The 15,956-nt window shown below is 40.7% G+C and overlaps 1 protein-coding gene across 2 annotated transcripts in view; it reads right to left on the bottom strand.

Moving 5' to 3' along the window:
- The window catches only part of LOC141007716 (roundabout homolog 2-like), an 84,295-nt gene that overhangs the window by 20,662 nt on the left and 47,677 nt on the right, over positions 1–15,956 (bottom strand). The window contains exons 5-14 of one of the 2 annotated variants that reach the window (XM_073480103.1): positions 13,730–13,866; positions 11,832–11,843; positions 11,212–11,336; positions 10,029–10,200; positions 6,747–6,952; positions 4,074–4,155; positions 3,786–3,951; positions 3,144–3,310; positions 2,935–3,056; positions 175–406 (exon numbers count right to left, since the gene is read on the bottom strand). In XM_073480103.1, coding sequence (XP_073336204.1) covers positions 175–406; positions 2,935–3,056; positions 3,144–3,310; positions 3,786–3,951; positions 4,074–4,155; positions 6,747–6,952; positions 10,029–10,200; positions 11,212–11,336; positions 11,832–11,843; positions 13,730–13,866 — 1,421 coding nt within the window. The remainder of the gene's footprint in view (positions 1–174; positions 407–2,934; positions 3,057–3,143; positions 3,311–3,785; positions 3,952–4,073; positions 4,156–6,746; positions 6,953–10,028; positions 10,201–11,211; positions 11,337–11,831; positions 11,844–13,729; positions 13,867–15,956) is intronic. The other variant, XM_073480104.1, reaches the window with a different exon arrangement.

Genomic DNA, 15,956 nt, shown 5'->3' with positions numbered 1-15,956 from the left:
TTACTATCTAGCCATGAAGCCATTACTAGCGGCAACTAAATATAAAAGTAGGTAGAATCATTTACACAAGAGCGTCTGCTCATGCATAAGTAACTGAATCTTACATTTCTTGCAACATAAAGTAAGCTGAGAAATGGATTTTTGGTGGGAAATGGGAATTAATTTGTCGCTTACCTTCTTCCATAGTGCGTGCTGTCATGGATTCACTGTCTGCACCCTGGAACTCATTGAAGTATGGCCGCACTTTAATCTCATAGACGATGCCTTTCTTGAGACCAGAGAGAGTTATGTCCCTCTCGGAGGCAACCTTCAAGTCCTGTATCTGCCATGGCCCTGGGGAGGGGAGACCTGACGTCTGCCGGAACAGGACACGGTAGCCTTGAATAAACTGGGATGGATTCTCCACCTGAGAGACGAGGAGAAGGAGAGAGAGTGGGATGAAGACATGCTTTATGGTAATGATGTGGGAGGTTTCATACATCTGTGCCTGAACTGCTTTGGAGCTTCTGGATCAGCATTCAGTTTGTGTCCTCTGTCAGAGACAATGCACGCTTAGTTAATCATACAGTTTAATTAGCAGCAGAGAAACAAGAAAACCACATGAAGAGTGTTGTGGTGTGTTTCCTAAAGCTGAACAGTAATCCTGAGTCAGAGACCTTCAGCAGAATATGAGCACTGAGTCCTGGATCAAAATACTGAATTTTTTTCTCTTTGCGCGGTAAAATATGTAACAGATACAACTCATAGTAATGGCTTGTTAACAAGGACAGAAGCAAGAAAATGCTTTTACAAGTGATATAAAGTGGCTGTTTATTATCAGACCAGTCCAAATATGTTAGGATGGATCCCTTTTTCTTCTCTCTCTCTTACTTCTAAAAAGAATTTACATGTTTGAAGTCGTGTATCAAAATAAATTACCCTCCCCTGTGTTCACTTTCTCACTGTCTTAGAAGAGAGCTGCAGAAAGAATAAAGACTGTCAAACAGAGTGGCGAAATCTTGCATGAAGTTTCTGTAACATGAAACTGCAAACATACAGTATATCTTACAAATATACCTGCAGACGACATTAACAATTTAAATGTATAGTTGTTTAAGTTGTTTGATTCTGCTGCTGGACTGTGGATTTCTTTGTGAAGGACTCAGTTCGGATTTTCTGCGAAAGTCCAAAGGATGTGACTTTATGTATGTTCTGGAGTGCTGCGTCCTAGTGCCTCTCTCCGATCGTAGTAGCTACTGTTAGTTTAGAAATGGAGTCCGCTTATATAAACTTACAAATGGCTTCCAGGACAGCACGGAAGTTCCACAGAGCCCTTTTAATCGGCAGATAGGAAGCAAGAAATGGTTTGGCTTGGGTCTTGTGGACTTGTGGCATTTATTCACTAACAACCAGCCTAAACACACTGCACTGCTACGTTGACCTAGGTAAAGTTACTGCAAACTTCCTACCAGGGCTGTCAGGGTACCAGGTTTTCACTACACGATTATCAGGGCCAAACAAATTCATGATTACAATATTCTCACAATATCAATAGAAATTTGAAAAAAAAAAGAAATGCTGGCAATCAAATGTATCTTTAACTTTGTTCACTGTGTGTTTTGTGTCTTTTTTGGCAAACACATTACTCTAAAAACACGTGTAGGGAGGTGGAGAGAGAGTCTGTAACCATGACTGTAAAAAACAATTGTACAAAAAGAACAATCACTCTCAATTACTTGTTAAAAGACAACCAGATGAACTGATAAGCAGAAGATGCACAAGGCTGATCTGCTGATGTAGATCTTTTAATATTGTGGCTATTGTGAATATCGCAACATTGCAACACCCTCAGGGTCACACATCAGCTCTCCATTTCTCACTCTCTTGGTAATGTTATGCACACGACTTACACGCTGAGTTATTTGTAAGAGGATTTTTTAGTTCGAAAAACAACTTAAAAATTCATTTGAAAAAGACTCCACGACACTTAGGCTCAGCATGCCTCCAGTCTTACAATACACTGGCGTAAACCCTGAGTGTGTGTGTCGACTTGCTGCCCTAATGAAGAGAGAGCGAGAAAGAGCAGCTGGTACCTGCTCATCGATAGTGCAGAAAATGAGTCCTGAAACCATTTCAAATATTCAGAATCAATATGTATTGAAAAGTACTCCAAGTACTCCATGTTTGGGTCAAAGATGAAATCTAGAATGTGGGTTATTGTTACACCTAAGCAACTGTCTGTGGCTGTGTTCCCACCTAACATTAGCTAGTAACAGATTGTCCAATTAAAGTTTACTGAAATATTTACGCTGGTCCAACTGTTCCCACAGGGCAACAAACACTCCAGACCAAATCCAACAGTGCACACAAACAACGTTAATACAGCAACCTTTGCTTGACATCGGGTAATAAATGAATGTTTTCTGGCGAATGGAGCCTGGTTCAGATCGACCCCAAACAAGTTTATCCTGTCACTGTGTCAGTCTGCAGGCAGCATTACAGTACACGGTTGTCGTACTGACAAGCATGAAATAACAGACTAGTGTAAGCCCATCCTAGGTGTGTCATTAACCTACAGCAGCAGGCAATAGGGACACCTTGCCAACAGACAGAAATAACATTTCCCAGATAAAGGGCTGACTGCAAACTCCCTCCAGAAGTGACACATGTACCTCCTAATGGTGATATATTTTTCCCGAATAGAAACATTAGTCTTGATTCCTGCATCACCTCAAACCATTCTAAATTGATGGAGCACCAGCTGTTCAGACTATGAATCCCACAGTGTTTACTTTGTGTGTGTGCCAACAAATCCAAACCGTAGCGACATGCCAAGTATAAAGTTCTCAAACGAGCTTAGACATGGCTGTTTGAGAGTTGTTTGCTGCTCTGAGGGTAAAAGAACCACAACTTCCATGAACCACTGTCAATTTTGCAAATGTTGTAAGTACTCACAGTCCACGTGACCTGCACTGAAGTGGAGCTAAGCACCACAGGGTTATGCATGCTGACCACCACATCGCCCAACTCCTTCTGCACGCGACGATGGTCCACTCCCTGAGCAGTGGGACTGATGTCTGGAGAGAGAAAGAAATGCAGGCATGTAGAGTGGAACAGTGATGCTTCTCACTATAAGCCATTACAATCCATTCTTATTTATGTACCTTGGGTCCGGACAGGCTCAGACATGGGGCTGGGGTCCCCGAGCCCTTGAGCATTGACTGCCCTGATGATAAATAGGTAGACAGTGTTGGGTCGTAGGTCCTTGACTGTGAACTCGGTGGTCTTCACATGGTCTGCAACCGTCTGCCAGCTGTTACTCACTGACTGACTGTAGAAAGAGCATGATGAATTCTTACTTATTAGGAAGAATCTTTTCATTTCTATAGAAATAACCTAGGCACGCTCCTACAGCAAAAATCACATGTCACACAGTGATGACATGCCATACTCATTTGTGAAATCTTTTGAAATACTTCCTGTCATCATTAAAAAGAATAATTAGAATAACAATCATCTATGTCTTTGCAGTCCTTTTAGTCAAGTATTTGTTAAGGAAAGCAAAAAGCTAATTCTTACATGCCAATCATTTTCTGCTTGAAGTGAACCAGATAATTAGCATTCAAATTTAAATAGCAGAACATTCTTCTCTCTTGTAAAACTGTACGAGATAAACCATCCTGAATATTCTGTGTGAAACTGTTCTAGCTTGATTGAATTGCCCACAGAAACACCCCACATCTGTTACTGCCATGAAAAGTTCGGGGTCACTAAATGTGGCTCGAGGCCATAGGTCACAGACATACCCAAAGGCCTCAATGACATAGGAGGACACTGGGGAGCCGGCCTCTGGCCCCGGTTCCCATGACAACGAGATACTGCTCTTGGTAACATCCGTGACCTCAGGCTTGGAGGGCGGCCCTGGGAGGGCAGTTGCATTGTGAGACATGAAGTCTATGAGGTCAGTGGAGTCTGATGAAGGAGAAAAAGTAGAGACACAAAATGAATACCTGCAAAAGCTATGTTATGCTTGATATGCATAGAATTGCGTTCATTTTTCATAGTTCAGTTGAGTTATTTCTACTGAAGCAGACCTCTGACATCCAAGTAGGCACTCCAGGATGTTTCTCCACTCGAGCTGGTAGCAACACAGGTGTACAACCCGAAGTCGGACAGCTAAGGAAAACAGATTATAATGTTATCGTTAATGTTCAAACAAGCTCCCATTTAAAAGTCCCACATTATGCTCAGTTTCAGGTTCATAAGTTAATTTTGGAAAAAAAATGTTTAATGCTTTCGTGTCAGAAAACACATCATTTTCTCATACCATCCATTGCTGCAGCATCTCTATTCACCCTCTGACTGAATGCTCTGTTTTAATACCTGTTTAAGAACCCCCTGCCCAAAAGGCCAATCTGCTCTGATTGGTCAGCTCACACAGGCCTGAGCAAGTACCATCCACTTGGCATCAGCTCTGGGCACAACGGGACTTGTGCATTTCACCATGGATTGAGAGTTTTAATACTCTCACAGTATTTATACAGGACCTGGAATTTATAATTAAAAAAAGACATGGAAATCTCACATTCTACAATATGGGACCCATTTACAGTTGGGTTGATTTCATAGTTGTAAAACAAACCAAATTCAACACTCAAAACCAAATACCCATAAAGTTTTCCTCTGCTCATTGCAAACGATACAGCTTTCAGTCTGTGCTGTGTTGCTGCGTTAGAGTGAATCCAATAGCTTTTGTAGCTCTGATCCCTGATGGTTTCTACAAGCTCTTGCGTCAGTCTGGGCTTTTGAAGGAGGTTCACAGCTAGTTGTACAGTAAAAATGCATTAACCTCCACTGGCCTGCATTTGGCTCGAGAAAAGCCGGAGAGTGGATGAGTGGAAACTTTAACACCGGCCAATGAAAAAAAAAGAGCCCAGTAAGAGCTTACATTAATTTTCTTAATTGATTTCCTCCAATAATAGTCACCCCCCATTCCCAGAGCCATCAACATTATCATCATCAGTGCTGACACAGGAAATAAGTGATATCACAATCTATTCTATACAGCAATGCCTTAGGAGCCACTGATGACTAGCTATCAGTCTCAAGAGAGAGTAGAAGTGAGAGTGACATGGAGAGAGCACTTTGACACTGCGACAGGACACTGTATATTGCCCTTCCTCCACTGTATTAGCCCCGTTAAGACTCCTCTCACAGGTCCCTGTCCTTGAGTCCTTGAGTCTAACTGCGGCCTCTGAGAATCAGAATAAAATAGAAGCATTTAACAACTTATAAAAATCAATACAAGCTATTCATCTTTTAAAAGCAACCCGACTGCACTTGTCCATTTGAATTACATTCAGCTGACATCAGCTGGCAGATAAGAGAATCTCTATTGTTTTTAACATGCAATAGAAGGATGTGATGTGCAGTGCAAACAAGACTTCAGAAGGAGTCCTTTCCCCTGAAGAAGAACAGTTTCATTGCACTGTATCTATGTATAGACCTGCAGGTAAGAGGAATGTGAAATGTGTGCACAGTTTGATTATTTTCAGGAACACATCTAAAAGGTGTTTCAACTGATATGGTGCTTAGTGGAAAACAACTATTTCCATTCTGGGTTAAACATTCTCTTAAAGATCAATTAACAATCCTTTGTTTTTATTAATTAATCCTCAGGTCCTGATGGAGCCATTCCAAGAGAAACTTGCAAAAAAAACAAGCTGCAATTGCCGGAACAACTCAGGTAGAGCAGGGAATCTTGGTTAAAGATTATGTCCTTCAGCAGAATGCTTGTTATCACGCATTTAAGCTCAGAATCAGTTAGCTTAACTGATAATTCTGGCTTATTAAAACTTCATGATTTTGGTAGTTTGGGCCATTATTTCTATCAGTAATAATAAGATTGGAAGTTCATTTTTGAGATCCTGAGACAAACTCTGACAGGGCAACAAACAGGTTTAAAACACACAGGCTTGTTTACAACCTATCAATTTGTCTAACTGACCTTCTCAATTGGACTTCATTGTAGCAACAACAAGAATACAGCCTGGGATCCAGAGGATTCCACCAAGCTCATTTGTTCTTGAAGATGTGTCTGGTCCCCTTGCCATTCTGACAGATTTACATCCATTCTGGTCCGTATTGGGCCAATCACAACCATTTATCTAATATTTGCCGGGTTTAATATGATGGCTGACATTACTGGTCCAGATTTGCACATTTTTGATGCTCTCATTGGGTCTAGGGCTTTCCAGTGGCATGTGAATGAAGATTCTGTAACTGCATTGCCTATTTCTCACCTGTAGGTTTTCAGAAATAAATGTGTAAAAAACTGTGTACTTTTTAGCTGAAATACAAGATCTCTTGTGACCAGGCTGCCATTTTTTTATGCTTAAAACTGGACCAACTTACCTTACCAACCATAACCCCAACAGGAACCCTAACCCTTGGACTCAACAATAACTCACATGTTTCACTGGTCCGATTGGATGTGGATCACAATTCATTACTCTGATAAGTTGCAGGTCTATCCAATTGTGTCCTAACGCATTCTGGTCAGCGTCCTTGGAAATCAAAATACTTTGAGAAGGCCAGACTAATACAAATTTGCCAACTACTCTGGTGATGCCAGGCTAACAAAAATAAGACATTGCATTAATTGGAGTTGTCCTTAAATTCACTATATAACTAGTAGTCTAGTAGTTGTGCCACATAATGCTACGGGTACAATGCTAACTCCTATGTATATCACTGTGATCACCCACCCTGGTATTCTGGATCTGAAGGCTGCCGTGCTCCAGCAGGGAAAACCGCGGGTCCTTTCCAAGCAGACTGACCCCATTCTTTCTCCAGGTGACCGTAGGCTCTGGGTCCCCTGACGCCTGACACCTCAGTAGGGACACACCTCCCAACGCCTGCGTTTGGTTGGACGGGCCCTGCCGGATGATGGGTGGTGGGCGGTCCTTCAGGGCTAAGGATAATAATCAAGGAACAGGTGTTACTATTCACATACAATAGCAGCACTGTAATTTGGATGTCATGGTCTCCGCATAGAACAATGAGTCTCTGTTCTCACTGGTTTGATGTGGCTTGATTTGTGAAAAAATAAAGACATGACCTTATCACAAGGTGTTAATTTGTGATCGCAGTAATTGCATTAGTGGTTGCAGACCCAAGATGTTAGGGTTCAATCTGTTGGGTTTGTTGTGAGAGGAAGTGACTGTTTTGTGAGCCTTTTCCGCAGTAGGGCAGTGCGCTCATGGCACTGCATCACACCTTTGAGCTTTAATTACTAGGTGAGGATTAACGATGCTTCACCCGTGGTGCTAATTACCATACCTTCTTTATAACACCTCTCAACACATTCATGCCTGTCCTCTCTCTTCCTACTGTGACTCATGAATGCAGCCCACCTTCCCCTCCCCAACACAGACACACACGGCCATACACACGAAACTAAACTATGAATTAGCATGCCAAGCAGAACAACAATTCATCTCTTTTAAAGCTTTTTAAAGCATGTTATATCATCCAGAAAACAGCCTCTGCACTCTGCAACAGTAATTTCTGCAGTGTTGAAGCTCTCGAGGCCTTGTAACTACCCCCCCGCTTCCAATTTCCTCACTGCTGCTCTCCACTGTTATCAGGTCTGTCTCCATTCGCACAAGTGTTTACAGCTGGTTCCCCCTGCCTTATCTTTCATCACACCTCCTTCAGCACAATGAGGAACACGGCAACTCAAGCAGAATAGCCGAGAAATCAGGTACAACTACGAGCAGGGATGGTTAGAAGAACCACATGTAATACAGCCAGTTATTATGGAGGCTGAATTGTTTGCATTTATATGAAGACAGAAAATGCTATGAACACAAAATAAATGCTTCACTGACCAGGCCTTCATGTGGAACACTTTTAGGAAAACATATATCTTCTTTTCAGCAAGCTATCATTACCCAAGTGATTAGAGAGCCAACAACATCATAACACTGTTCCTAATTTAGCTGTGAAAAGAAATCCAAAAGTTGCTTTTCAAGATTGTTTATCACTTATCACAACCAGCGGCTATTCACTCTGCAAAATATAATGAATAATTTCACAGAAGTTTTGCAGATAAAGCAAAGCTGGGAGACCTAATTATTAGCTGTGTGCCTGCTACTGAGAGAATGCTGATTATTAAAACATTTATTAGATGAGTATCTAATCTGAGCATCAACTTCTACAAATACCCCTCTACCGCTGCTAAAAACTAGAGTTGAAACTCTCAGGGTCCTGGTGTGGACTCAAACAATTCACCTCAAGGCATCCTCAGTATCAGTAGGAATCTGTCAGACATATGTGAAGTGATACTACACTCAAATCTGGTATCAGACACTCAACCCCCAAAGGCTTGAAATATGGCTTTTGAAAAAAGTGTAGCTTGCAACTGTGTGGAGGGCAGTGGCTATGGTCAGTTTGGACTCTAATGGTGACCCAGTTTCACCTTCTATAGAAAATTGGCAAAATCTCTTGCATCACTGCAGTATCTCAACTGTCCATTTATATGTTCAGCAAAAAAACGCTAAAACAATGTCTTCCTCAGCTTGAAAGCTAGTGTATACAGCGGTGTGTGCGCATTAAAATGCGTGACTGCAGTTCTTACAGTGGTCAGAGGAAGTATGCTGAACTTGCTTATTCTACACAAGCACAGCTTCACTTCCAAGTTGCAGCACATATAGTGTGTCATGTCCAACTGGATAATTAATAAACCGTCAGTCACACATCCAAGGCAACGTCAAGGTTGGAGCACTACTCCATATGTGAAGCCTCAGAAAATGTTGTGCAGGCTTCAAACACTTAACTTGGTATCATGGCAACTATTTGCTTACAGCCATCAATCAAGTACATTTCTCTCGTCCCCCATACTCTGCACCAAACATTTGGATATTGATCCATCTCCTCTGAGTGACAGAACAAGAGTCATTTCCTCTCCAAAAAACACTTCAACAGATGTTAATTTAATAATGTGTGGGAGAAAAAGCCAAGAAACAAATGGAGAGAAGGGCATAAACAGCTCCCAGCTGGCAGCGGCTCAGCACTTAATGCTGACATTAAAGCTTTGTCAAAAAAGTGTAAAGTGTCTCTCCATCAAGGAGAGGTTTATTTTACATCATTTCAGTCTTTTCAGATTATTCAGACTTAGCACAGTGAGGTGATAATGAAAAGGATGATTGTCGTTGATTGGCTTTTAGAACATACTGTAGAGACGTATCTTTATAAGTGTGGGCAGAAAAACAACCTTTGATATGCTGGTATTCAATGTTTTATAAGGTCTGGACAAAGCTTATGTGTGTATTTTTTGTATGATTTATGCATAACAACGTCACACTGAAAAATGCACTAAATCACATACAGACTACTATTGACAAAGCTCTAAAATTATAATGCATGTTGTAGGATGCTGTCCTAGTTTGAACAGCATTGCTAAAACAATGTGACTTCAGGAAGCTGAGTGAAATATGTTGGATGATCATATAAAAGTGGGTATTAGGCATCAAAAATTCTTCAAATCAAGTTCAACAAGGAGTTTACTGTGTGTATGCTGTAAGTACAAACTGCCATCATTACGTTTGAGTATACCTCCCCCTTTTACATTTAATTGCATCAGAAAAGCAGTGGTGTTTCTGTCATCTACCAGCTATTTGGAGAAATCCCTCCAGATGATACCATGTGGGAAAGAAAGTAATGGCTCCATTCAGGTGAAATTACCTGCGTATTGAGCCATGCAATCATGCAATAGTGTTTTAAACATTCACTAATACTGTGCATGTAACTCCCTGATGCATAATATAGCCAACAGGGTGTAACAACAGAAGGCAAGTAGAAAATGTTTATACAGAATTGTTGTTAGTGCATGTTGGTGCTGTTAAATCCAATAACTAAAAACGGTAGCTTGCATATGTTAGCACACTGTATAGATAATCATTTGCTGTCAGTCTCTGTGTGTGTGTGTGTGTGTGTGTGTGTGTGTGTGTGTGTGTGTGTGTGTGTGTGTGTGTGTGTTGCCTTACCATCTGATACCTCAAGCTGGGCCTTGGCCATGATGCTGCCTGCTACAGTGAGCGCCTGGCAGATATAATACCCTGCATCGGAGCGTTGAACAGATGAAATGGTCAACTCCCCGTTCACGGACACCGAGACACGGCTATCTCCTTTTGTCGGCTGGCTGGGAAACAGAAGATCCTACAGGGAGTGAAAGTGGGAGGTAATGTAAACAAAATCGGATTGGTATTCTTGCAGCAAGCCAAAAATGTATAAGCTGGAACATCCTTAAAATAAGTAGTTGTTTTTATCTTTCTTATTGATGACATATTTTCCATCTAAATGTGAAAAATTCCTGGCCTTCTTCTTCAGTGATCTTAATATTGTTCACAATGTATTTGAGGAGTTTTGAAAGGATACACTATCTTTATAAAACCTCATAAACTAGATATTGTGTCCCACACAAACTTCTCCACTGCTTTAAATATTTTCGCTTATTATTGTACTTGTGCATATTTTCATTTTATGCAGATGACACTCATTTCTATCTTCCTGTCACATAGTGACTTAAGCTTTTTTCTAAGTAATTACTTTGCCAAATTAATCGTCGATTTTCATTGAAAACTGAATTTATTGTATTTTATGTATTTTAACTTCACATCATAGGCCAAGTGACTTTAAAAAATCTGCCCAAAATATGCTGACATATTCAAACAAATGTACATTTCAGTTAGAAAACTGGGTCAGTGTCGCTTTCCTACTTTGTCTGAATGGCAGTTTACCCCCAGAGTGATAATCCTGCTGTGATAACCTGCAGTCATGGCCACGAAATTGAGGCATCAGCGTTGTCTGTTTCTGCACCCGAAGCAGACAGGCTGATGGGCAGGAAAGGACATTAGCTAGCTTTCATTATGTCTAATGACTCTAATGCAGCACATGACATTGTTTCTTGCTCAGTGAATTGGCCGGTCGGACTGGTGCAGATTGATGATAAATGACCACTTCATTATCTGTATGTGGAACAGAACCACACTCTGCTGTCCCCTGGTTTGATCCTTTTAGTCAGCTCATTAGCTATTTTTTATACTTTAGATACTTTATTTTGGATGTTGCTGCTAAATTTATTTCAAGGTTGGCCTAAAAGAAAAATAATAAATTCTGCATCATGCACAGATACACACAGGTACATTCTGTCAAAATTGGTATCCTCACCTGGCTACCTTCTCGCTGCCAGAAGACAGTGGGCTGAGGTTTACCCCTGGTCTCGCAGGGAAAGGTAGCTGTTCGCCCTTGCGTGACAATCTGGTCACGGGGTCGCACCACAAACTGGGGCGCCTCTGAGGTTAAAGGTAAAATAAACCATAACACAATAGCAACACATTTGTTCAGACTTCCAAAGTGTGTATTACTGGGAAACTAGCTTGAAGAGAAAAATGCTTGACTGAAGTTCCAGCTACAAACTAAAATATTCATGCATTAGGTCTTTAATCATTAAGTAACTATTTCTTGACTATGCCATTCATTCTGCTGCCAGGACATCAGAATGAATGATATCTAATGAACATCCTAATCAATTCAAGTTCTTGAACTTAGGCATATCAACCAAACTGCATCTAGACCCCCATTTAGAAAGAAGTGTGGTGATAAATCCACTGTTTCTTCAAAAACCTGCCAGGGGAAGTCAGGAGTTGATAGTAACAATGTAGATATGCATGTCCAATATTAGTTTGATGAATGCGTTTGTGGAATGCCACAACAGTCCATGCATACATGTGTGTGATCAAAAACAGAAAAATAGCAATGCATGCACAATGGGATCAGCTCTTACTTACCAACGGGCCGAGCTGGTGACACAACAATGGTGTGGGTGAGATCAACACACAACAAAGAGAGAAGGACAGCAGAGGAGTAGAACAGAGGGACAGAAAAAAAAAGAATGAAAATCAGAAATGAATGAGGTGAAGTCGGGTTTCCATCCATGAAGTTGAGGGGGGAGGAGGGGGGAGCTCAGTCACCAAAAGCAGGTGATGGCATGGGCCTCAAGGAAATAGCACCTTGGCAACATTAGGGGGAATGATAAATGCCAAAAAAACACTGGCTGAGCAATTTATCTGTAACACTTAACCAGCTGAGTCGTCACAATAAAATGTTGGCATTGTACGTATCATACATGTCATATCAACATTTACATTGCATGAAACCACTGGGTCATGTTAATGAGAGACCACTGTTCGAGACTGCAATTTAACATTTGTAACAAGACGTTTAGACATTTTCCTGCTTTGTTAGTGGCAACAAAATATTTTTAATGAGATGTCAGAACAATTTCCAGCTGTGTTAGTGGCATCTGAACTAGGCAAGCCAAAACATAGATTATTTCTAACCATAATCAAGTGTTTTTTGTGGCTTAACAGACCATAAGGACAGAGATGTCACAACATAAAATTGAAAATTTAATGTAAGGAAATGTCAAAATTAACCAATATTGGTGTTTTGCAGAAACGTACATTGCCAACATTTATTCTGGGGATTAGGTTGACCTTACTTTATGTTTCAAGAATAAAACATTCACACAGTTTACAGATCTGATTTATATCAAGTGCCTCATCCAAATGAAACAAACCTTTGTCAAAGGCAGGTTTACAATAGAATTAAATTAAAATGATTAAATAGCCAATTCTCATTATTAAGCAATTTTAATTATTGATATCTGGCTGACTTTCTTTTTGTTTTGCTATGTTTATCTTCAATATCAGTCTAATTATAACTTTAAAAAGGGAAAATATTGCAAAACACATCGAAACCGACAAGTAAAAATAAAACAAAATTAAGTGATACAATTCCATTAGGATCTAGTTTTCCTTCCCTCGAAATAATCACTTCTTTTTTTTTTTTTTTAAATGGACAGCCTTTGTACAGATTTTGTAATAGTGGTCTGTGTTAACTCACTATATACGTATGACCTATAGTATTTATTTTACTTAAACCCAAGCATAAATCTGGCTTAATATAAGGGACATATTGCTCTAAATATTTGTTGTTTGACTTTAACGCCAAACCAAACCAGGTCTTTAGATTGGATCTGGATTGTTTTGAAGATATGACGATTCATGCATGATGGGTAATAGGAACAAGAATAAGAATCCAGTATATGAGTTATATAATAAAGAAGGAATGAACAGTCCATGTAATGAGATTTTTGATGTAGAGTATGTATGACGATGTATGATATACTTATTAAGGTGTAACGGATGTGTTATTGGTTGGTTCCAAGTAAAATGTTACTTATCTTAATGGTTTCACAGACATAGTTATAATGGCAGTTTAAAGAGCAGAAAGCAGAGGGGAGCTGACTCCCCCAAAAAAGCATTATTTGTATTTTTACAATATCAACCTTTACTATGAAATACTGTAGCTTCCTCTGATTGATATTGTGTAAATATGGAGTTAGAGGGCTGGATGGAGAATAAGCCCCTCAGGAGAAGTCATAAGAGGTGGTTGGATTGTTCATATCTGGAGCCTAGCTGGAGATCTGAAACAATCAACTACATCAGCCTGCTTTATGAAAGAAAGGCTGAGGCCAGGCAGAGCCTTTCAGCAGGGGGGCAATAATGCTCGTAAAGTGGGCAATAAAGGACTGATTGTCCTGTGGCCTGCTTTGGGAGATACAAAAAATATCAGGGATGGGTTATGAGCTTTGCCCCAAGTGAGTCCAAAGGCAGTTACCCACCTCTGATAGTAAGGTAGGCAGAGGCCTCCACTTTACCCACACGGTTCTCTGCTAGGCAGGTGAAGGTTCCCTGATCGCTGACTGACGCTTTCTTTATCCTCAGCAGGAAGTCCTCTTTTTCATATCTGATGTCATACCTGGTGACAGAGAGGAGCAGTGACAACAAGTTAAGGTTGACTTCATGAAATGGGAAGATCAATACAATTATATGCATATTGAAATGCCCTTTTTAATCAAGCAAATACAATCAACAAACAATGAAATGAAATCAGGGTTGTGTAAACCTCTGTGATGCTTTAGATGGAAGCTTTTATAAAGGATGTGTCATTTTTGATAGAATAAAGACAGACTTTCTAAGGCAATTAAGACTCCCTGCTGCATACACTCTGCTACAGAGGCAGAAAAAAGGGGAGCAATTATGCTGAGATGAAGGCATGGCAAAATGAAAGGTGCTTTCAGCTGGAACCCTAGCTGTTCCACTATTTCAATATTTATAAAGACGAGCCACCCACTGTGGTGTGGGCTATGCAGTATGCTATGCTATGTGTGTGTGTGTGTGTGTATTTGTGTGGGAGAGAGAGAGGAAAAGAAAGGGAGACAGAGACAGAAGGAGAGACAGACAAACAGTCTGAGAGTAAGGGAGTGGCACAGTCTGACAAACTGAATCTGATGAATGAGCAGAGCAGTAAGAAATGACTAATTCATAGATATGTTCCATGCATCAGTGTGTATCCTCCAGTGCAGCATACTGTAAGGCTGCAGTGGTGCAGTTAGAGCGAGAGAAACATCTCAACGACTAGAGTTTAGATAAGCGCCTCAGAGGGGCTACACACAGAATGAGTCGAGGAGCAAGGAGTCGGGCTCTCCCTCTCTGGGGTCCCTTTTGGCGTGAGAGATCCTGTGAAATTGTCTAGCCAGCCATACTGATTCAGAGATGGGAGGCAAGTCAGGCAGAGAAATGGCACAAGGGGTGAGAAAAAGTCACATCTGAAATAGATGTTCCAAAGGGTGTGGGCAGAATATCGATGGGGGTGGTGGGGTCTGTCCGGAGTCTGCTGAGGACTCCATTCACAGCACATCTCTGACCCAGATACAGACTTCCCAGGAGGCTGACGGGTTTAGGAGAAGAATGAAAGAAGTGGAAGGAGGGAAGTGAGGCGAGGCGGGTCTGAAAGTAGGACATGTTTCTGGAGTCAAGGGGTGCGGTGGTAGAGGGTACAACTCAGGTAGGCAGACAGAGAGACAGACAGTTAATATAGTCTACCTCACAATATATTCTTACACCGTGACACACCAAAGAGGGTACCATTTTGTTTTATATAGCATTAATGGCTAACAGGTGTTTCTCTGTTTTCAGGGGATGAAAGGCTTTTAGAACTCTAATTGAAAGCTGAATAAACAATTTAACATAGTCGATTCACAAGGTTTTGAAGATCACAGACTTAATTTACCTTAGTTTTCTCTGCTGTTAAATCTGGGGTTGGTAAGATTGGAGAAACCAGCGAGAGCAAGCTAAATTTTCAAGCTAAGAACTTCTTTGCCAGCTGCTAGCTACGTTCAACAAACTCTCTTAGCTTTATTAGTCTGAAATATTCACAAACAACTCTATTAATTGCCAAAATCATATAAGCACAAGCAAAACAGCTGTCACGAATGTACCTCAGTCCGAAAAGGCCACCTGGCATGACAGTTACTGCTCTGCTGTGGGTGTGTGCTAGCGTTACTGGGTTAGCCTCTGAACCAGTCTGTCAGGGGCAGTGCATCGTTATCATCGCGAACCACATCCAGCTACCTTATGTCTCATTCACATGTAAGAAAACAGCAAACTTTATCGTAATAAACATGTGCAACAACATGGCTATTGCCATTACTCACTGCTTTCAAGCTAGCATGTTAGTATTGGGAAATTTCAGCTGCACATCTGCCGTTCTTGTGCGGCTAGCTCGCTATTAGCTTTAGCAACATATTCACCTAGCCTCGTGGCAGACACTGGCCCGGTGTCAAAGAGTCACACTGGATTTTTATTTTTATTTTGTCAGAGCATGATTTATTGATTTTCGTTGGGATGCTAAGAGATTTTCTACGACTATAATACGCATAATACTAACACTAATAAAATACTTTAATACTAAACTAATAAAACCTTATTACCTTATTTTATATTTCTAAAATAACTTACCAACCGTAGCTTTAATACCCTGGTATTTGATTTATTGATAGCAATTCT

The sequence above is a fragment of the Pagrus major genome, chromosome 13 (assembly GCF_040436345.1).
Source record: "Pagrus major chromosome 13, Pma_NU_1.0".
In the NCBI taxonomy this organism is placed as follows: domain Eukaryota; kingdom Metazoa; phylum Chordata; class Actinopteri; order Spariformes; family Sparidae; genus Pagrus; species Pagrus major.
Note: the sequence above shows the minus strand (reverse complement) of the source record. Positions and strands in the feature narration are given on the sequence as shown.